The 20,871-nt window shown below is 48.1% G+C and overlaps 1 protein-coding gene across 1 annotated transcript in view; it reads left to right on the top strand.

The window, feature by feature from the left end:
- LAMA5 (laminin subunit alpha 5) overlaps nucleotides 1-20,871 on the top strand; it is a 124,120-nt gene that overhangs the window by 89,246 nt on the left and 14,003 nt on the right. Inside the window, exons 34-61 of the mRNA XM_069072543.1 lie at nucleotides 273-484; nucleotides 608-812; nucleotides 937-1,081; nucleotides 1,578-1,718; nucleotides 2,128-2,289; nucleotides 2,505-2,606; nucleotides 2,946-3,029; nucleotides 3,390-3,620; nucleotides 4,301-4,414; nucleotides 5,739-5,869; nucleotides 7,548-7,628; nucleotides 8,751-8,965; nucleotides 9,201-9,301; nucleotides 9,510-9,690; nucleotides 9,926-10,069; nucleotides 10,435-10,586; nucleotides 10,673-10,784; nucleotides 11,016-11,126; nucleotides 11,502-11,672; nucleotides 13,309-13,505; nucleotides 13,776-13,892; nucleotides 14,887-15,041; nucleotides 15,842-15,983; nucleotides 16,195-16,297; nucleotides 17,383-17,496; nucleotides 18,317-18,496; nucleotides 19,266-19,414; nucleotides 20,475-20,651. Coding sequence (XP_068928644.1) covers nucleotides 273-484; nucleotides 608-812; nucleotides 937-1,081; nucleotides 1,578-1,718; nucleotides 2,128-2,289; nucleotides 2,505-2,606; nucleotides 2,946-3,029; nucleotides 3,390-3,620; nucleotides 4,301-4,414; nucleotides 5,739-5,869; nucleotides 7,548-7,628; nucleotides 8,751-8,965; nucleotides 9,201-9,301; nucleotides 9,510-9,690; nucleotides 9,926-10,069; nucleotides 10,435-10,586; nucleotides 10,673-10,784; nucleotides 11,016-11,126; nucleotides 11,502-11,672; nucleotides 13,309-13,505; nucleotides 13,776-13,892; nucleotides 14,887-15,041; nucleotides 15,842-15,983; nucleotides 16,195-16,297; nucleotides 17,383-17,496; nucleotides 18,317-18,496; nucleotides 19,266-19,414; nucleotides 20,475-20,651 — 4,129 coding nt within the window. The remainder of the gene's footprint in view (nucleotides 1-272; nucleotides 485-607; nucleotides 813-936; nucleotides 1,082-1,577; nucleotides 1,719-2,127; nucleotides 2,290-2,504; nucleotides 2,607-2,945; nucleotides 3,030-3,389; nucleotides 3,621-4,300; nucleotides 4,415-5,738; nucleotides 5,870-7,547; nucleotides 7,629-8,750; nucleotides 8,966-9,200; nucleotides 9,302-9,509; nucleotides 9,691-9,925; nucleotides 10,070-10,434; nucleotides 10,587-10,672; nucleotides 10,785-11,015; nucleotides 11,127-11,501; nucleotides 11,673-13,308; nucleotides 13,506-13,775; nucleotides 13,893-14,886; nucleotides 15,042-15,841; nucleotides 15,984-16,194; nucleotides 16,298-17,382; nucleotides 17,497-18,316; nucleotides 18,497-19,265; nucleotides 19,415-20,474; nucleotides 20,652-20,871) is intronic.

Here is a 20,871-nt window from a genome sequence, read left to right as displayed (position 1 = left end):
AGAGAAAGACATTCTGGATGTTGAGTGGGGGCAGTGATGGAGGCCATGGTCCCAAAAAGGCTTAGAGGTATTAGTGGAATGGTCTAGACATTGGGACTGGGGAGGTGGAGGGAGCTTTGGGAGCTCAGGGTTGGGGAGGGGATCTTGGGAAGTTAGGGCGAGGGTTAGGGGAATTTCAGGAGTTTGGGTGTTGAGGGTATTTGTGGGAGGAGGAGGAGCACTTAAAGAATCCCATTCAGTGGCTCTAATTATCACCTGTGTCACACCCCCAGCCCCACCAGCTCACCTCCATTCTGCCAGGATGCTGCCATCTCTCTTTCCCTCTTCTACAACAATGGGGCCCAGCCCTGCCGCTGCCATGAAGTAGGAGCCATGAGCTTTACCTGTGAACCCTTTGGGGGCCAGTGCCCCTGCCGAGCCCATGTCATTGGTCGGGACTGCTCCCGCTGTGCCACTGGTTACTGGGGCTTCCCAAATTGCAGGCGTGAGTCCTTATTCCCCTTCCCCGCACCTCACCCCAAGTCCAGTCCTTGCCAGTGTCTCTTCTTCCTGACTATAGGGAGGAAGAAGCTTCACAGGACACTGACACAGAGCTCTTTCTTTACAGCTTGTGACTGTGGCACCCGCCTCTGTGATGAAGGCACTGGCCAGTGCATCTGCCCACCCCGCACCATCCCACCAGACTGTGTGGTCTGCCAGGATCAAACATTTGGCTGCCACCCCCTGGTGGGCTGCGAAGATTGTAACTGTTCTCGCCCTGGTGTCAAGGATCTCACAGACCCTGGCTGTGACTTGGACAGCGGACAGTGCAAGTGAGGACAGAGGGGTTGGGGGAGGGGGTGGCAGGCATGGTACCTTACCCATAGGTGGAATAGATAGATGCCTACTGGGGGAAGCCTCAGGGGTTGATGACTGAGCTACTGATCCCTATTAAAGGTGCAAACCCAATATTGTCGGCCGCCGCTGTGACGCTTGTGCCCCTGGCTTTTACGGCTATCCCAGCTGCCGGCAATGCCAATGCCATAAGGCAGGCACAGTGGCTGGAGTATGTGACCCTGTGACTGGCCAGTGCCATTGTAAGGTGAGTCTAGAGCCTGAGATGGGACCCTTTGTTATGATGCTTTTTTAACATTGCAAAACTTGTTACTGTTCTAACCACAGCCCCATTGAGAAGGCTAGGCAGGGATTCTTTCCCCCATTTTACAGATGAATGAACACTGAGGCACAGAGAGGGGAAAGTGATTTGCCCAAAGCCACACTGTGAGGAGTAGTGAAATTGGCCCCAGAACCCAGGTGTGCCAGGCCAGGACTTTTCCCACTGTAGCTTGCTTCCCAACGGCACACATAAGGTCAAATATGTGTAATATTTGTACTGTGTCAATGCAAGTGAATCACATAAGTGAACATCCCCACCTTGAGCTAGGCAATTCCTTAGGGCCTCCTGGTTCCCAGCCCTCGTTCTTCCCTCTAGCGCTCAGGCTAGGAGAAGGGGACTTATCTTCTGGGGAGGTCTGAGCCTGCTCCTCACAGGAAAGCTAGGAAAGCTCACACTTGCCCACATCTGCATTCACATACAGGACAACGTAGAGGGTGCACGCTGTGACCAGTGTCGCCTCGGCACCTTCTCCCTGGACGCCTCAAACCCCAAAGGCTGCACTCGCTGCTTTTGCTTTGGGGCCACTGACCGGTGCCGGAGCTCCCAGCAAGTCCGTGGAGAGGTAGGAACCCCAAGAAGTGGATGTCTCTGGCCTGCTGCCCTCCCAGCGGTCCCATCCTGTGCCCTGTGCTGTGGGAGCAGGGTCCCTAGTCTGAGGTCCTGCCTCGAACCTGCCTTCATGCTAAACACTGACCTGTGCACAGGCAGGCACAAGCACATACGTGTACACATGGTTATGTATGCAAATATACACATACATGAAAACTGTGTGTGTGTCTGTTATTATATTGTGTATCTGCATATGTATTGTGCACCCAAATACATATGCATATACACGTGTGTATGTGTGTGTATATATATTTATACATATATATACACACACAGATGTACTGTGTGCCCACATATTTACATGATGGTCCACACATTCATTTAATAAGAAGAAATACGTTTGTATACATGCCATCCTACAGTTCATGGACATGCAAGGATGGGTGTTACTGAGTGGGGAACGTCAGGAAGTGCCAACCTCACTTCATGTGGATGCTGGGCTGGTCCATGCTGATCTACGAAATGTCCCAGAAGCATTTCAAGACCTTTACTGGCAGGCACCAGCCTCCTACCTGGGAGACCGGGTGAGTGGGGGGTGGGAGGTTGAGCCAGGGTTATCTGCTGCAATTGGAAGCTGAGGGCATCTAAGTTGGGGAGGTGTAAGCATGCTTGGGGCCCTTTGGGGTTGGAGTGCAAATCATGAGGGTGCCCTTTTTTTGAAGTGGGGCGTGGTAGAGTGTCTAGGTCCCAGACAGAGAGCAGTGGGAGAAGAGGAAGGTCTGAGCTCACTGTGTTGCAGGTGTCATCTTATGGCGGGAGCCTGCGCTATGAGCTGCACTCAGAGACCCAGCGTGGGGATGTCTTTGTCCCTGCAGAGAGTCGGCCAGATGTGATCCTGAAGGTGATGACAGAGTGCAGGGATGGGGAAATAAGGGAATAATGGACCAGAGGGCTGGAGGAATTTGAAGATGGGAGGACAGGTAGGGGAATGTAACCTCAGACCATTAGTGTAGCGTCTGGGGGGGGGGGGAGGCAGGGAGATATAACCTCACAGATAGGGAGCATTGGGGGGGGACGGGATAAGACCCCAGACCAAGGGGAGAGCAGGAGACCAAGTAACAGAGAGAAGAAGAGCTATGGAACATGAAGATGGCCAGTCATGGTTTCTCCCAAAGGCAAGGAGTCAATCTAGGGGTCTCTGGGCAGTGGAATTATACACCTTCACCTTTGTTCTCTACAGGGAAACCAGATGAGTATCACTTTCCTAGAGAGTTCCTACCCGGCTCCTGGGGACATTCATCAAGGGAAGGTGGACCTGGTGGAGGTCAGTAGGGATAGGGAGGCATATATGGGGGGATTCTCTGAGGTTCCCATAGCCCCTTCCTTCTCATAAGCTAACAGCACTCTCGTGATGGTCTTTCTTCTACACCCAAAGCTTTCTAGGGAGGGTACAAGGGAAATGGGTAACCCAGAAGTACTTCTTTCCATTTCACAGGACAGAAAACTGAGGCACAGAGAGAGGGAGACTCCCTGAAAATCACAAGTCAGGGTCAGGTCTGGGGACACAGCTACCTGTTGAACGAATGTAAACTTGGAATGTCTCTAAAAAGCAGATACTCAAGAAAGATGAGCTTTAATGGCTTCCATTTTCTAAGTAATCCTGAACATCTCTTTCCTCCTGTAGGGCAATTTCCGTCACACAGCGACTCACAACCCTGTCTCCCGGGAGGAGCTAATGATGGTGCTGGCTGGTCTGGAGCAGCTGCAGATCCGTGCCCTCTTCTCCCAGATCTCCTCAGCTGTCTCCCTTCAGAGGGTGGTGCTAGAGGTGGTGACAGACACCCTTGGGGGAGCCCAGGCCAGCAATGTTGAGGTCTGCATGTGTCCTGCTAACTACCGTGGGGACTCGTGCCAGGTAAGAGGGTGGGGTGTGTCTCAGAGCCCTCTTGGATTTTGTGAGGGGCAGGGTAAAGGGGGGTGGCTTCACAACTGTCCAGAGCAATATTCTGTTCTTCGCAGTCAGTGAGACTGATTAAATAGGTCAGTGGCCTCCTTGTGGGCAAGAACCCAGGGATCTTCCCTATCATATAACTGAGCACAGAGAGGGGCATGCGGTAAGACAGGTGCACTGGCATGGGAAGCTAATGGATGGACAAAGAAAAAAGCATCAGGGGAGGATTTACCTTATCCCAGGGGAGCCTCATTTATCAGGGGTGGGGAAGAAGCCCAGACCAGATGGTCTCAGACCTCTAGACTCTAGAGGAAGGACCTGTGTTGGAATCCTCACACTGCCTTTTGCTACCTGCATGATTGGACAAATCCTTTTTCTTTCTGGGCCTTAATTTCCACTTCTATAAAAATGAGTGGAGTAGATTCCAAGAAACCTAAGGTTGAAGATTTTATGTTCCAGTGACATAACTACACACTGGGTACTAGCCAGATGATCACAATCATCCATGGCCTTAAGCTACCTGGTCTTCATTGGTGACTCTCCCTCTATTGCTCTGTCTTTATCTCCCTGATGTTCCCTCCCTCCATCCTAACAAATTTTGTTATCTGCTTTCTCTTTTTCTCTTCTCCCCTTCCTCTCCCTAGGAATGTGCTCCGGGCTACTACCGAGACACCAAGGGTCACTTCCTGGGCAAATGCATTCCATGTCACTGCAATGGGCACTCAGACCGATGCCTCCCAGGCTCAGGCATCTGTGTGGTGAGTCCCAATGCTAGCCAAGCACACCACTGTGTATTTTTATGTTGGGGTGGGGTCTTAGTAATCCTGAGAGTTTCATGAACCCAACCAAAGGCGTTTAGGGACAGAAAATGGCAAGGGTGGAATGGGGGAAGAGGTGTTGAGCCAAGGTGAGAGGGATGGGAATTGTCAAGAGTGTTGAAGAGGACTTGACTTTGTCTACAGAGCAAGGAGGAGTTAACATAAGAGATTGCTCTCCATATCCATAGAAGACTCAGTCAAAAGAAAAAGGCTTATATAAAATCAAGGAATGCCATAATTAATTCAGCAATGAGTATTTATTAAACACCTGTTAGGTGCCAGGAACTGTGTAGAGGCTGGGGATACAAAAACAAAAAGTCATGATGATCAAACCTGTCCGACCAAGAGTAAGGAGCCCCTTCTCCTCTCTAGGCCTGTAATTCCGCATGTATTAAATCAGGTCATTGGGCATCTCAGGGTAGCAGGACATTGACAAGGTACAGGACATCCAGAGGAGGATGATCATGAGTAAGAGAAGGTTGAAGGAATGGAGCACATTTAGCCTGGATTCAGGAAGACTTTGCCAGTGAAGGGTGGCCTTTATTCCTGTCCTTTAAATAGGGGTTCATCAGACCTCTCTGTCCTCCTTGACTATAGGAAGCAGAGCTGGGGGTAGTGGATTGTGTAGAAGTTGCAGAAAAGCAGTTTAATTTGATATATCCAGAACTGTTAAAAAGGATGATGGGGTACCTGCCTCCAGAGGTAGTGGGTTCCCGGTCCCTGGAGGTCTTTATGCAGAGGCTGGATGACTACTTATCAAGGATGTTATTAGGGATTCTTATTCATGGTAAGATAGATGACCCCTGAGGACCCTTTCAACTCAGATCCCTCCCGTGAATAATGTCCATCATCTTCCAGGCCCCTGCCCCATATGGCCCTTGGTTCTTGAACCTGAACCAGAGGTAGATTCCTGTCCGGCCCTGGGAAATCTCATTCTCCCTGGCAGTTCCCACAACTCAGAGGTGGAGTCAGAGCAGGCATACTTGGGAATAGAATCTCCTAGTTAACCAAGGGGAGGTTGTGGGGACCAAGGAAGGCAGCATCTACCCTAGGCCAAGGACAGATAAAGGGCAGCATTCTGAGCATCCTTTCACTGTGAATGAGAACTTACTTCTAGGCCAATCAGAGAAAGAAAGAGTCAGCTCCTTGGAAGTGATCAAGGGAGGGATGACCACTAGAAAGGCACATCTGTCATGGGGGCCAGATCCAATGGCCTTCCAGTATCCGAAAGATGCTGTGGTATATGTTTACTCTCCTATTCCAGGGCTGCCAACACAACACTGAGGGTGACCACTGTGAACGGTGCAAGGGCGGCTTCGTGAGCAATGCAACCCAAGACCAATCGTCTTCCCTCTGCATCAGCTGCCCCTGCCCTCTCTCTGTGCCTTCCAACAAGTAAGTGCTCCTAAGTGGTTTCCCATCCTCTGCCTGAAGCCCCCTAGGAATGGGGAATCTACTACCTCCACAGGTAGGCAGCCCCTTATCCTTTTCAACATCTCCAGATGTTGGAAAACCTGTATTTCAAACTAAAATCTGCCTCTGTAATTTCTGCCCTACCCATTGCTCCTAGCTCTGCTTTCTGTAGCCAAGCATGACCAGTCAAATTAATCCCTATTCCCCAGATCCTTGGATACAGCTAATATGGCCACCTCTGTCTGTCAAAGTCTTCATTACTCTGGGCTAAACATCCCAGTTCCATCAGATCCTTTTCCAAGCCATTTCCACTCTACTTATAATTCTTCTGTTTGACTTGCATTCCTTTTTATTCTATCTCTAATCACTCCTCTAAGAAAGAAGCCTTCCCCAGTTGGTTCCAGTGAAAGGATCTGTTCCTGAGCCTTAGAGCCCTGATGGTCTGAGTCTTTCCAGGGTTGATATCTCTTCCTTGGAACAAATTCAGGGGTCCTTAGCCACAGAGCCTTTTTGTTTTATTATTTACTAAGCCTGAATCCCCAAAGGAGAACCATGTCTGCTATGAGCCTGCTTGGCCATCTGGGTTCAGTAACTGGCAACATCTGAGCCCTAATTATGTTTCTTTCTCTGCTGCTGTTACCATAATGGAAGTCCAGCTCTGGAATCCATGGTCTCTTGCCATTTTCAGGATGCAAGAATATTTTTCCTAGGGTTTATTCAACAAGGAAAAAGAAAATATAAATTCTAAAAAATTTCACAAAAGAGGATCACTAAATAACCATACGAAAAACTACCCTGGGTCCACACTTGATGGTGCTTTAGCTTTCTGTCCTAATATCTGACTAAATTTCCTCAGACTTGGATTGTCTTTTTCTTGAGAGCATACACCATGACACTTTTGGCCTCTTCTGTATCAGAACTCACCCTATTTTGATCTGTGGTTGGTCGATGTGGGCATTCTAGGCCTAGTTCATTTGTCCATTATGAAATCTCATATTCGTTCACAGCTAGTCAGGAAGCATAGCATTAGATTTCTCCCTTCACCCACAGCCCCAGAGTAGATAATAAGAACCAGGATGTGTAACAACAGTTTTCCCCAGTGCTTCAAAACTAGAACGTATCACTTCTGCAAGCACAGAGACAGGCTTCTCCATCACAGGTGTGACATACCCTCAGCTGCCCACACAGTTGTCCTCTTATAATTAAGGCTATTCATGCTGTGGGTCAGTCCCTTTTAGACTGTGAATTCCTTTGTGGAGAGGAAACCAGGAACCATGTTACAGAAGGATCAACTAAAAAACTGGGTCTTGGGGTGGCTAGGTGGCACAGTGAATAGAGTACCAGCCCTGGAATCAGGAGCACCTGCATTCAAATCCAACCTCAGACACTTGACACAATTACTAGTCGTGTGACTTTGGACAAGTCACTTAACCCCAATTGCCCTCAAAAAGAAAAAAAACAACTGGGGCTTGTTGAACTGGGAATAAAGAAGACTCTGGAGTGGGGAGTGAGATGGGGGGGGGGGGATCCCTCTCAGTTGGTCCAGCTCCACCCTGTTTAAGTCTGTGCTCCGGGCTGGGGAGGAAGGCCATCCATCTGACAGTCGCTGACTCTGATGGGTTCTGAGTAGACCCATCTGCATCTTCCTCTCCACTTTCAGCTTTGCAGTTGGATGTGTCCACAAGGGTGGGATCACCCAGTGTCTCTGCCGGCCTGGCTATGCTGGAGCTTCTTGTGAGCGGTGAGTAGCAATAATGACCACTTAGCTGATCTTGAAGGTTTGCAAAGCCCTTTCCTTGTATTCTCTTGTTTGATCCTCACAGCAGCACACTGAGCTAAACACACACACACACATCATATCATATCCAAATTGCCATCAATTGCTTCTGATTCCATTCCTGTGACATCTTTTGCATCCTTCCTTTCCTATGAATTCCCTGTGCTAATCCCCTGCCACGAGCTGTCATTGCCACATGTCTAAACAATTCCAGCAGACTCCTCAAAAGTCTTTCCAGCTTTCTTTGCCTGGCTGAACTTTATTTGGTAAGTGACAGAGAATCACTAAAGATTTTTGGACAGGGGTAAATTGAGCAGATGTATTCATAAAAAAGACAGCTACTGGCAATACAGAGGAACTGGAGGGGAAAAGGTAGAATGGAAAGACTTTTGAGGAGTCTTTTTCAGTTGGGCACTTCCCTATATTTTCAGTTTTATCCCATATGATTTTTCTCCATACATTTTATGTTTAAAAAAATAACTATTTTCTGTCTCCAAATATTTCCTGTACTTCTGCACCTCCAAGCCTTGGTTTATTCCATTCCTTATACCTGAAATGCTCTTTCCCCTCTTTACCTAATGATTCCCTAACCTATTCATTAAAGGCCAAATCAAATGTCTCCTCTTCCAGGAAGTCTTCATCACTCTTTTTGTCCCTAACCACCCTCCCCCTCAGGCATCCTTGCATTTATCATGTAATAGTGCGTATTATAGTTACCTGTATTTGTGTATTGCTGGACTGAAAACTGTGAGGGCGGGGATTATCATGTGTTATATATATCGATCCTCAAGCTGCCTTCTAGATCTAAGTCCTGTGTAAACACTTCTAGAATGGGTGGGGGTGTGGGGTGTGGGTGGGGAGGGAAGGGAATGCATGTCAAGAGGACAGGGAGGGCAGTATACTGGAGGAAGCATAGCTATTAGAATGTTAAAGCTGCTCTGAATCACACATAGCGATGGAGCAGGACCAGACCATGCTGCCTATGTTTCAAGGCAACTGCCCGTGTTCCTTGTCATTCCTCCCTGGCCAGGGCTATGCTGACCCATCTGCATGATTATTTTCTCTCTTTCACCTGCCTCTCCTCAGGTGTGCTCCTGGATACTACGGCAACCCCCTGGTGATTGGCAGCTCCTGCCAGCCTTGTGACTGCAGTGGGAATGGTGACCCTAACATGCTATTCAGTCACTGTGATCCACTGACTGGGGCATGCTTGGGTTGCATGTACCATACAGCAGGTCCCCACTGTGAGAGCTGTGCTCCTGGTTACTATGGCAACGCTTTGCTCCCCAGGAACTGTACAAGTATGGTTGGGGCTGCCCCATGCATGGGAAGAAGGGTGAAGGGGCCAGGATATCCCTGGGCAGAGTAGCCAGGTCCTTCTACTAGCAGTGTCCCATGCAGAATATACACCATAGCATGGAAGGAGCTGGTCAGCTTGCACTTTGTATTTTGGACAGGAAGAATGGGAGGGGAAAGTGAAGGTGAGAGCCGGACTTAATTACTGTTACTCTCTTGCCCTTGCCCTTGCCCTCTCAGAGTGTGACTGCTCACCCTGTGGGACCGAGGTGTGTGATGCTCGGACTGGGCGGTGTCTATGCAAAGCTGGTGTGACTGGTCACCGTTGTGATAGCTGTCAGGTAACACCAGTGGCTTGGCCCATCCCTCAAAGGCTCCCAAGACTTGGAAGGGAGTGGGGGAAATGGAACTTGTTGGGCAAGAGTGTCCTGAGTATATGACTTTACAGTTAACCATCTTGCCTCCAAATGGGCCCCCTTCACAAAATGGGGAGCTTCATCATCCTACCCTACTTGCCACCTCTCTCTTTTTCCCTCTCTTTCCCTCCAGGATGGGCACTATGGCTTTGATAGTTGTGGAGGCTGCCGGCCCTGTAACTGTGGTCTGGCTGCAATTGGATCCAGCTGCCACTCCCAGACTGGGCAGTGCCATTGCCAGACAGGGGTCAGTGGAGCACAGTGCCAGCAGTGTGCCCCTGGCTACTGGGGGTTCAGTGAACATGGCTGTACCCGTGAGTCTCCAAGTCATGGGGGGTTCCTGGGGGAAGTAGATCCTGGGAGAAGAAAGGATATATGGGAGGGAATAAGGGAGAAGAATTCTGGGGGGAGGGGGAGGGAAGGACAAAACTGAGCAATACAGTGGAATTTGAGGGTCGGGTTAGGACATTTGTTTGAGAGATGATCTTAACCCATCACCCACCATGGATCTGGAGGGTCAGCATCTCAGTGGGCTCTTTTTCCCCACAGGCTGTCAGTGTCGAGGAGGTCACTGTGATCCCCGCACAGGCGAGTGCACCTGCCCCCCTGGCCTAAGCGGGAAACAGTGTGATTCCTGCAGCCACCAGCACCAAGTACCTGTGACTCACGGCCCTGGTGGTGTCCACTGTGAAGGTGGGCCCCAACATTAACCCCTATTTCTTCACCCATCTTCTTCCTGTCTCATTTTTCCTTCCTCATTTACTGCCCTCTCCCCATGCAGAGCCATCCATGTCTCACTATAGCCTCACTTCTCATTGTCGCTTCCTCTGGTCACCTCCTCATACCCAGACCAGTTTGGAGACAGGCTGACTTGGGTTACCAGCCATGCCATGAGTATTGGCCCTAGCTTGGGTAGTTTTGTGTCTTGCTGTGGGGGTTGTGATGGGGAGGTCACAAGGGCGGTTTGGGATCCTGCTCCTGACATCCCAGGTGCTCTGGGGCTGTGGTCCGGCAGCTCCCGGTCCCCACATTGATCGCTGCTCTCACCTCACCCCAAGTGTGTGACAGCTGTGTGGTACTGCTGCTGGATGACCTGGAGCGGATAGAGGCCCTCTTCCCCACCATCCGCCAGCAGCTCAGTAGCCTCAATGCCAGCTCCGTGGCCTGGGCCCGATTGCATGGGATCAACAGCTCCATTGCTGCCCTGGCGGTAGGTCATCAACCCGACTCAGGCACTCCTCCCTACTCCTGCTATGAGGCCTGCATGCCTTCAAACTTGTCTCCTCTCCCCTCCAGAATGAGCTTCGGGGCCCACTGGGGTCTCGGGAACCAACAAGACAGAGACTAGACGAGCTGGAACGTCAGAGTGGAGTTCTGGAAGAAGAAATTAACGTGCTTCACGGCAAGGAAAGTTTCCCCCACCTCTAGATATCTCCTCCGCCCTCATTCTCTGCCACCCACGCATTGCGAGGTTCTTTGGTTTTGTTCCGTTGTCATTGTTCAGTCTTTTCCTGCATTGTCACGGATAGTTCCTAAGTGCTTTAGGGTTCCCCAAATTCCTTTTCTCCAACCTGGACCCTCAGTCTCTTCTCCCTGAGTTTCTAGAGCGTTAGATTGACTGTGATCTTGATCCTATAGGTGGCAGATGCCCGAGCCCAGGCAGGTCAGCTACAGGAGAGTTCTGGGGACAGCCTACAACGGGCAGAGACTCTGCTACAAAGCATCCAGAATGTGGAACGTGCTCTAGGGGGTATGCCTGGAGTGAGGGGAACAGGGTCTGCTAGCCCATCCAGCCAGTATCCTCCCAGCGCCCCAACAAGCCCTCCCTAGTAACTCCAGTAACAGGAAGAAGGCAGGATTGTGTCAAAAGAGATGAGATGAGAAGAGGACTGGAAAGAAGTTCGTGGAAGAAGGTTCTGAGGTCCTTTCATTGAAGGTCAGGTGTCATTTGGATTACCGCCTTTTAGGAGATATTCTAGAGAGAACACGTATTCAGGTGTGGACTGGACTAGATAACCCTGACAGAACATTCTCCGTAGGCAAAGTTTGTAGAGGGCAATGGTCCCATGGGGATGCTGGTAACCAGGGTCACTCACTTCTCTACCTCATTTTGCTTTTTCCCTAGAGCTCATATCTCAGATGGACAGACTCTCCCCATCTAATACCAGTGCAGCCTCTGGTGAAGAGTTCCTTCAGATACTGGGGGAGGTGGAGCGGATGCTACAGGAGATGCGGGGAAGGGATTTCGGGGGGCCAAGAGCTGTGGCTGAAGGGGAACTAGGAGAGGCACAGAGTTGTAAGTAGAGGCTTACCCCTAATTGACTTCTCAATAGACAATAGACAAGAAATCCTAAGCAAAGAAGTCTATTCTAGTGCTATATTCATTGCAGGGGCAGTCAGGAAAAGGAAGGGTCACAGTCTCTGCCCTCAGGGAGCTCATAGCTTGAGAAAACAGGACTCAGATATGTGAACTTCATGACAGCACGAGAATGTAGGGGATGATACTGAGAATCTCTTAAATATGAATGACTTTAATGCTTAAAGTTTTATTGATATTTTTTTCCCCACACCAATCATTTAACAACAAAAATAATAATAGCTAGAATTTATATAGAACTTTAAGGCTAATAAAGCATTTTATTCTCATGGGGAGGTATTATTACTACTTTTATTATATTTATTATATTACTTTTTATTATATTTATTATTACTACTATTATTATTATACTATTATTATCGCCATTTTACAGATGAAGAAATTGAGAGGTTAAGTGACTTGGGCTAGCTAGTAAGTGTCTGAGACTGGATTTGAACTCAGATCTTCCTGACTCCGCATCCAGCACTATTCACTGTGCCACCTAGCAGTCTCAATATACTTTCCAATGTTCTATCCCCCCATTCACCTATCATTCAGTGAAAAACAGTAGAGCAAGACTGATTGACATGTGTCAACATACGTAGCCTTCCCTACTTGTAGACCTCCTTCGTCTTCTGAGAGAAGACCTGCCATTCTCTGTGACCACAACTAGTTACTGCGGTTACTTGTTATGTCATTAAGTTGAATTCAGCTGCTTTTGAGTATTGTTTTTCGTTTGCATTAGGGTAATTATTGTGCATGGTGTTCCTCTGGTTCTATTTTCTTTACTCATAGTCAGTTTATATAAGTTTTTCCATATTTCTCTGAATTCTTCCTATTTGTTTCTTCCTTATAGGTCATTATATTCCATTGCAATCATATACTGTAATTTCCTCAAGCATTCCCTGGGCTTGGGGATCTCAGCCAAAATATCTGAGTTCAAGACCTGACTTTGTTATTTTGTTATGTTGTGTGACCTTGGTCAAATCACTTAACTTCACTGAGCTTTAATTTAGTATCTTCATTTATAAAATGAAGAAGTTAGACTAGATCAGCAATATGTAAAGTGTGGTCTAGAGGACACCTGGGGGTCTCTGAGACCCTCTTAGGGGGTCTGCAAGACTCAGATGGACCATGAAAGCAAAACTGTTCTTATAACAATACTAAGATGTTTTGCTTTCTAATATAGTAAATGATGATAGATGTAATCTACATTTCTTTCTTTTTTTTTTTTTGGAGGGGGGAAGGTAGGGCAAGTGGGGTTAAGTGACTTACCCAAGGTCACACAGCTAGTTTAGTGTCTGAGGCTGGATTTGAACTCAGGTCCTCCTGACTCCAAGGATCACTGTGCCACCTAGACACCCCCTAATCTACTTTTTCAAAGCTCTTTTTTTAGGGGGGGAATCCTCAATAATGTTTAAAAGTATAAAGGGGTCCTGAAACAAAAATGTTGGAGAACTACTAGACTAGATGATCTCTAAAAGTCCTTTCTGACTCTAAATCCTATAATGCTTTGGCCACAAATGACGACTTCTTTTCCTCTTTCTCTGCCACTGACCTCTTTTTCCTGGGTCAGTACTGAACCGAGTACAGAGTCAACTAACCAGCCGGTGGGAAGAAAGCCAGACCTTGGCATCAAGTATCCGAGAGCGGTTGGCTCAACACAGCTCACAACTCATGGACCTCCGAGATGCCTTGAATGAGGCTGTCAATAAGACTCGTCTGACTGAAGAGCTTAACAGTCGGAACCAAGAACACCTGGAAGAGAGGCTGGTGCGCACACTCTGCAGCCCAGGACACTGTCTGCATGCACTCTGGCCCCTTTACTCTCTTCTCCTTCCTCCCCGCCCCAACTTTCTTGCCCAAGATAACTGGGCTTTGGGACCATTGCTTGTGATTTCAGCCTCATCCTTCTCCCTTCCCATCCCAGGATGAGGTGTCCACTTCTCTCATACTAGTATGAATCATGGGCTTCAGGAAGGGGAAGGGGAGGACCCAGGGGCTCTGGATGAATTCAGTGACATCAACTCCTTGTGACTTCAGCAAAAGAAACAGGAATTGGAGAGGGAGAACGCGACACTGAGAGACACCCTTCGCATGGCTGAGGATGCCTTAGCTCAAATCTCTGAACTTTTGCAGACCATGGACAGGGCCAAAGAGGTGAGAAAGGGCAGGGTAGAGGATGGTGTATATGCAGATGGAAGGTCATCTCATCGTTAGGGTTTAAAAGATGTTTGTTGAATTGGATTGGGCTGGATGAGACCTGGGAGATGAAGGAGGAGGAAACTGAGGGCCAGGGAAGGGAAGTGACTTGACCAAGAACACACATCCAGTTAGTGGCAAATCCAGGACCACAACTCAAGTCTCCTGATTCTCAGTCTAAAACACTTTGTAACATCATATCTGAATTGCTGTCTTGCACATATATGTTCATTGAAAGAGATTTGCATGGTATACTTTGAGCTGCAATTGGGACTTGGGACTAGCACAGATTTTTTTGATCCAGAGTGGACTTGTGATTTTATTAGTAATAGTGCACTCATGGTGAGAAACTCCTTCTACCAAACTAATCAGCATCTAGTCAGCAGTTTGCATTCTTAGAACACATTGCCTGTGTCAAGTGATATCATTTGTCTAGGGTCACGCAGCCAGTATATGTGAAAGGTGGGGCTCAAATCCCAGGTATTCTTGACTCCAAGTCCAGCTTTATCCAATATGTCCCATTGTACTAGCACAAATAATATGAAAAAAATGTCCACCACCACCCCATTTCTATTTCACCTTGGAAGGAGGCCAGAAACTCCAATAGTCCTCAATCCCTTTCAGAACCACTCATTGTGGAGTTGCAAGGAAGCCCCCTCTTACCAAAGAGGCCCTGCCTGAAATATTACAGATAATCCTGAAAATGGTTAGCCTCCTGGTGGCAAATAATAAAACTGTTTCTGAGAATTTCTGTGCTATTTTGCATTTATAGACATTTGCATGTTGAGTTCAATGCAAAACACAGACAGCCTTCAACAAGCCACTTTAGTGAAAGGGAAAAATTGGGCAAGGCAGAGCAGATAATCCCCACAGATGAGATCTGAGAGATTATCTGTGGACTGGGCTTGTGTCTTTAAAGGGAAGCTTTGAACATGGCTTTGTCTTTCCCCAGGAGTATGAGCATCTGGCTGCTAACTTGGATGGTGCCCGGATCCCACTGACAGAGAGGATGCAGAAATTCTCTCCTGCAAGCAGTAAGATTCCTATTGTGGAGCGGGCTGAGGAACATGCCCGAGAGCTTGACCAACTTGCATACAACCTTTCAAGGTGAGTCAGCTGATGCATCCTAGCTGAATCCCTGAGGTAAAGAGGCACCAGGGCTGTTAGGCACGTGGCCTCTGCACTCAAAGGAGCTGAAAGTCTAGCCAGGGGAAGGAGATGGACCTAGGGATGAGATGGTGTAGTGGAAAGTACACTAGGCCTCCCTGGGCATTCTGACCCCAGCTCATTTGGTCTTTAGAGCCATATATTGAGATCAATAATATAAGCACCAGAGAGTAAGGTGTATATAATAAGAATTGCACTAATGCTTTCCTCTGCATGTTTCATAGCGAAGCTGCCACCAGTTCCTGTCAATTCTATCTCTATAACACTATGCTAGGCATTTAGAAACACAAAAATGAAACAGCCCTTGCCCACAATGACCTTACATTCCATCAGGAGAGATAACATATATATGAACAGATTTGAAGTTGGGATGCCTGGGTTTGCATTTCAGCTCAAGTTATTTTCCTCTCCTGGGCCTGGCTTAGCCAATGTCAAAGGCCCCTGTTAGCTTTAAATTCTATGAATGTGAACTTGGAAGTCTAGTGGTGTAGTACTCACTACTGGAGAAATAGACATTGGGTTTGACTTTGAAGGCAATGAGGGCTGGGTCCACCAACTAATGGGGACAATGGGTCATGCATAGGTTGGATCAGATCGTCTGAGGTGAAGTAGTTGGGGGTTAGAGAATCATTGTAGGGGGCAGTGTGAGTGGGGCTCTCATTGCTGAGCATGTGAGGGGAGTGTTCTCCCATCCCTCTCCACCCTGAATCCTGACCTCCCATCTGCACCTCTGCCCCCAGTATCATTCGTGGCACAAACCAGGATCGGTTCATTCAGCGAGCAATTGAAGCCTCTAATGCTTATGCCAGCATCCTGCAGGCTGTGGGGAAGGCTGAGGAGGCTGCTGGCCAAGCCCTACACAATGCAACCAGCACCTGGGAGGTGAGTGGCCTGGAAGGTCTCTGGCCCTCCTGGGCACCCTTTCTGACTCAAGGATTAAGGGCTGGCAAGGGTTGGGGAGAGAGAAAGGGTGGTGTAGCCTTTAGAGGTTGTACTATTTCTTGTCTCCTTTCTAGTCTTCTATGCTCCTATCCCCAGTGGTCCTGAGCCATGTTGGTAGGAGTAAGTCTTTTCTTGTCTCCTTTGTACTCAGATGGTGATTCATGGAGGGCTGAGTGCCCGAGCCAGGGAGCTCCATGAGAACAGCAGCATCCTGGAAGAAGCTGTCCATAGCCAACAGAGAAAGCTGAGTGGAGGTGAGAACTCAGGACCAGAAACTGCTTGGGTTAGGACCTGGACAGGCCAGAGGCTGACTTTGGGTAGCTGTGCTCATGTCACATGTGTTTGTCTTCATCTTCATAGAACTGGGGGGATGGAGGTGGGGGCACATGCCTTTGGGGCTGTTATCTCCTGGAATAATCTTTTAGGGCAAGAATGGAACTACATGTGTTCAAACCCAGGTAAAAAGGAGTTAGGTTTTAGAGGTTCTTTACAATGTGTGTGTGTGTGTGTGTGTGTGTATGTGTTCCAAAGTATGACATTGTATATAATCACCTGTGTCTGCATTTGTGTGTCCATGTTTTGAGGGAATCCCTGTATTATGATAAGCATGTGTCTCTATATCATCATCATTGGCGACATAGTAACTAACATTATATAGCACTTTTCAGTTTGCAAAACCCTTTATATGTCACTTATCTCTTTTGAGCCTCATGACACTCCAGTGAGGTAGGTGCCACAGGATAGATATTATCTCATTTCATAGAGGAGGAAATCAAGACTGAAAGAGAGTAAATAATTTGCCCAGAATCACACAGCCAACTAATTATCAGAGGCAGGATTTGGCCCTAGATCTCTCCTGACCTCCAGTCCCATAGTCTTTTCACTACATATGCTTTAAACAAGCTTCCGTTTGTGTATGTAGCTGAGTATTTATTCCTCTGTGTGTGTTTTTGCCAACATGTGGGTTCTTATGTTGCTGTGTGTTTATCTGTGATGAGTGGGTTGGGGTCACCATTTCATCTGTGTCAATGTGTGTATTTATATGTTTCTGTATATGTAGACTGCAAGCTCTTTAGGGGCAGGGACTGTGCAATTCTGCATCCTCAGCACCTAGGACAGTACCCAGCACATAATAACTTCTCAATAAATTTGTGTTGAGTGAAATTGATTGAATTGTGTGCATTTGTGTGTGTGTGTGTGTGTGTGTGTGTGTGAGCATGTATACGCCTTTTTGTCAATGTGTCTTGCAAGATCCCTTCGCCTCCTTGATGAGGAGGATGAAGCCTACTGTGGGGGTAAATTTTATGCTGACAATGGTCCCTTGGGACTTTCCCTCCAGTCATCAGAGAAACCTTGCAAGCCTCTCGGACTCAACTGGAAGAAGCCAAAGCTAAGAAGGATCGGCTAGTGGCCCAGCTGAAGGGTGTGCAGAGCATGCTAGCCATGGACAGAGGTGTGTCTGGTCTAGGCTCCAAAGTGTCCCCCATCATTCCCTAGGACCTTATATTCTCTCCACTCGTGGGATCCCTGTACTCAGTCACACATATTAAGGGGTTAGAGGAGAAAACAGTGACTAATACTTTCCATTTAGTAGTCTTCCTAGTATATTGACCTGGTGGTACTAGACTGTCAGGTGACTTGGCATTGTTTTCTTAGTTCCCCCAGAATCCTGGTTCCCAAGTAGTTTCATTGCATAAGTCACCTACTCATTACCTAGGCAGCAAGGTGGCATGGTGGCCAGAGCACTGGAGTTAGGAATACCTGAGTTCAAATCCTGCCTCTGACACTACTTATATGACCCTAGGCAAGTCACTTAACCTTGTTTTGCCTCAGTTTCCTCATTTGTAAAATAAGGAGGTCGTACTTGATTACTTCTAACATCCCTAGCTCTAAATTTATGTTCTTATGGTCTTCTGACTTCCATGACCCCCACCCCCTGGCCACATCCCTCTCATTCCTTAGAAAATCTTTATTGTTTCTTTAGTATAATAGAGGATACTCCAGGTATGCAGGGATTGGTTCATGTGGTCTGTAAGTTGCTGTCTCCACCCCTAGAAAGCTTGGTGAGCTCTGCAGCTCTGGTCTACATACCTCTCCCTCCACCCAGAGACCTCCTTGGTATTCTAATCCCCTCATCCCCAATTTGAGATAAATGGTCCTTATCCGTTCAGAAGAGACTGTGGGTATCCCCTTAGCATTATTAGCCAAGTTTCCATTTCAGGGTGGTTTGGGAAAGGTCCTGCAGGTGTTGAGCTAATATTTCCCTGTCTTAGATGACACAAGCGAGAAGATTGCCCGTGCCAAGGCAGTGGCCTTAGAAGCCAATGACACAGCCACACAGGTGGGGGCCACACTGAGGGACATGCAGAGGAATCTACATCAATGGCAGGGACAATATGGAGACCTGAAGAACCAAGACCTGGCCCAAGCTATGGAAGATGCTGGGAAGTCAGGTCAGGAGGCGGGGGACTGGGAGTGGGGAGACCTATGTTTTAGTGCTGGTTCTACTTTTAACTCATTATATAACTTTGAACAGGTTCCTCATGTTTAAAATGGAATCGATTACCAAGTATTTATTAAAGGTCTATGATGTGCCTAGCAATATGCTAGGTGCTGACAAATTGTATTCAGTCACAGAGACAACATATACAAAATGAATAAAAATTAATTTGGAGGGGAGGCCCTGCCTGCTGGGAGTAGATCAGGAAAGGCCTCACCCTGAAGGTAGGGCTTGGGCTGAACTTTGAAGAAAACTGGGAATTCAGAAAGCTAGAGATGAGGGAGAAATATATTGGTATGAGTAATAACTCATGGGAGGGGAGAATTAATTTTGCAAGTGAACAACAGCAAGAACTTGGACGATCTGAATAGATCTTAGAGGACTCGGAGGTGAGTGATGTTTGGAAGAGCCATAAGCAGGGTGGGTTTAGGGGGAAAGATAATTGTTTCTGCCTTGGCCATGTTGGATTTGAGATGCCTGCAGGACATCCAATTTGATGATAATATCACTTTACTTGCTTATTCCACAGTGGGTGATGTCATCTTCCTGTAGGCAGGAGGATCCTGCCCTTTCTCTAGATGGAGAAAGTGAGGCCAGTGGTAGTCCACAATTCCCTGTGCCTGGAGCTGGGGGTGGGGGGGAGACAGCTCCTGCTTCTTCCCATTGGCCACAGCTCTCTGAGATGTGAAGGTTTCATCTATGGGCTCTCATCTCCCCTACAGTATCCAGTCTGGAGAAGACCCTGCCTCAATTGCTGGCTAAGCTAAGCCACCTAGAGAACAAGAGAGGCCAAAATGCCAGCCTGGCCCTGTCCAACAGCATCTTCCGTGTGCGGGAACTCATCACCCAGGCCCGCAGTGCTGCAAGCAAGGTACCTGCTCAGGGAGGGCTGGGGTGAAGGCAAGGGAGTAGGCACTTTGCTAAAAGAAGAGACAGGGAGAGGCCTAAGGAAGAAGGGTGGGGTAGGAGGGGGCAACATAGACGACATTGTGGATGGAGCCCTGCGATTGGAGTCAGGAAGAAGTAAGTTTGTACCCTGCCTTACATATTTACTAGCTGGGTGCCCCTGAGCAATTCAGTTATTTATTTTAGCCCCAGTTTCCTCATCTATAAAATGGGGATAATAACACCTACCTCACAAAGTTAGTGTGCAGATCAAATAAGATAACATATTGAAAACCTTAAAGGGCTATATAAATATTATCATATTCTCTTCTTTTTTTTTTTTTTTTTGGCCTTTTGGAGGGCAATTGGGGTTAAGTAACTTGCCCAAGGTTACACGGGTAGTTTTTTTGTGTGAGTGTTCAGTGTCTGAGGAACCGAACTCAGGTCCTCCTGACTCCAGGGCCAGTGCTCTATTCACTGCGCCACCTAGCTGCCCCTGTGATAGTATTCTGTTGAAGGAAGAGAGACTACTGGGGGCAGGGGTGGGGGTGAGAGAGGTTAAAGAGGAACTAAGAGGGCTCTGAGGGCTGGGGTCCCAGATGAAGCCAATGACTGCTCAGGCTCTTTCCACCAGACCTTATAACAGGAGGAGGAAGGGGAGTCAGAGTGTTTTCTTACACACTCTCCACTGTATGTACCATGTCCTCTTTCAGTGCCCTTGGCAGTCTGGGGCCTGGGCTCCATCTGTAATGTGGCAGGAAGGGCTGTGGAGGCTTAACAAGCCTGGCTGAAGACTCCCTACACATACCCCTGTCTTCTTAGAGTTGCTCTGATTAGGGAGGCTCATCTGGAGTGTTCCTGCCCAGTTCAGGGCTGCCATTAGAGCAGGAGGCATAGGACTGAGTGGAACAGGGATGGGCCCTGGGACAGGGAGTGTTTCTCAGATTCATCTAAGCATCCCACCAAGGATGATGCCATCTTTGCCACCAATCACTCCCAAACCCCAGTCTTGATAAGCTGGTGTTGGATACTCTTCCCCCAACCAGGTGAAAGTGCCCATGAAATTCAACGGCCAGTCAGGGGTGCAGCTGCGACCCCCCCGGGACCTGCAGGATCTGGCTGCATACACAGCTCTCAAGTTCTACATCCAGAGCTCAGAGCCACCTCAACAGGAGGGCCAGGACAGCGGCAGCCAATTTGTCCTCTATATGGGCAGCCGTGAGGTAGATGTTTTGTGGGAGGACAGGGAGCCAGCCACACTCAGTCTGAGTGTCCACAAGAAAGGACCCCTGGGACTTGTGTGTGCTGAAGCTCATTATCCCCATGTTGACCAAGAGTTGCGAATCCATTTGGCTGGAGGGAGTGGGAAGGGAAAGGGGCAAGAGCCACCAGAAGAGAGAAGGAAGGCGGCTCTCGCCCCAGGTTGAATATCCTTCCCTATTC

This window comes from Petaurus breviceps, unplaced genomic scaffold (genome assembly GCF_028583685.1).
Source record: "Petaurus breviceps papuanus isolate PSGF00001 unplaced genomic scaffold, PetGlider_PUasm1.0 90847, whole genome shotgun sequence".
Classification (NCBI taxonomy): domain Eukaryota; kingdom Metazoa; phylum Chordata; class Mammalia; order Diprotodontia; family Petauridae; genus Petaurus; species Petaurus breviceps.
The sequence above is the reverse complement of the archived record's forward strand: the minus strand, read 5'-3'. Positions and strand labels throughout refer to the sequence as shown.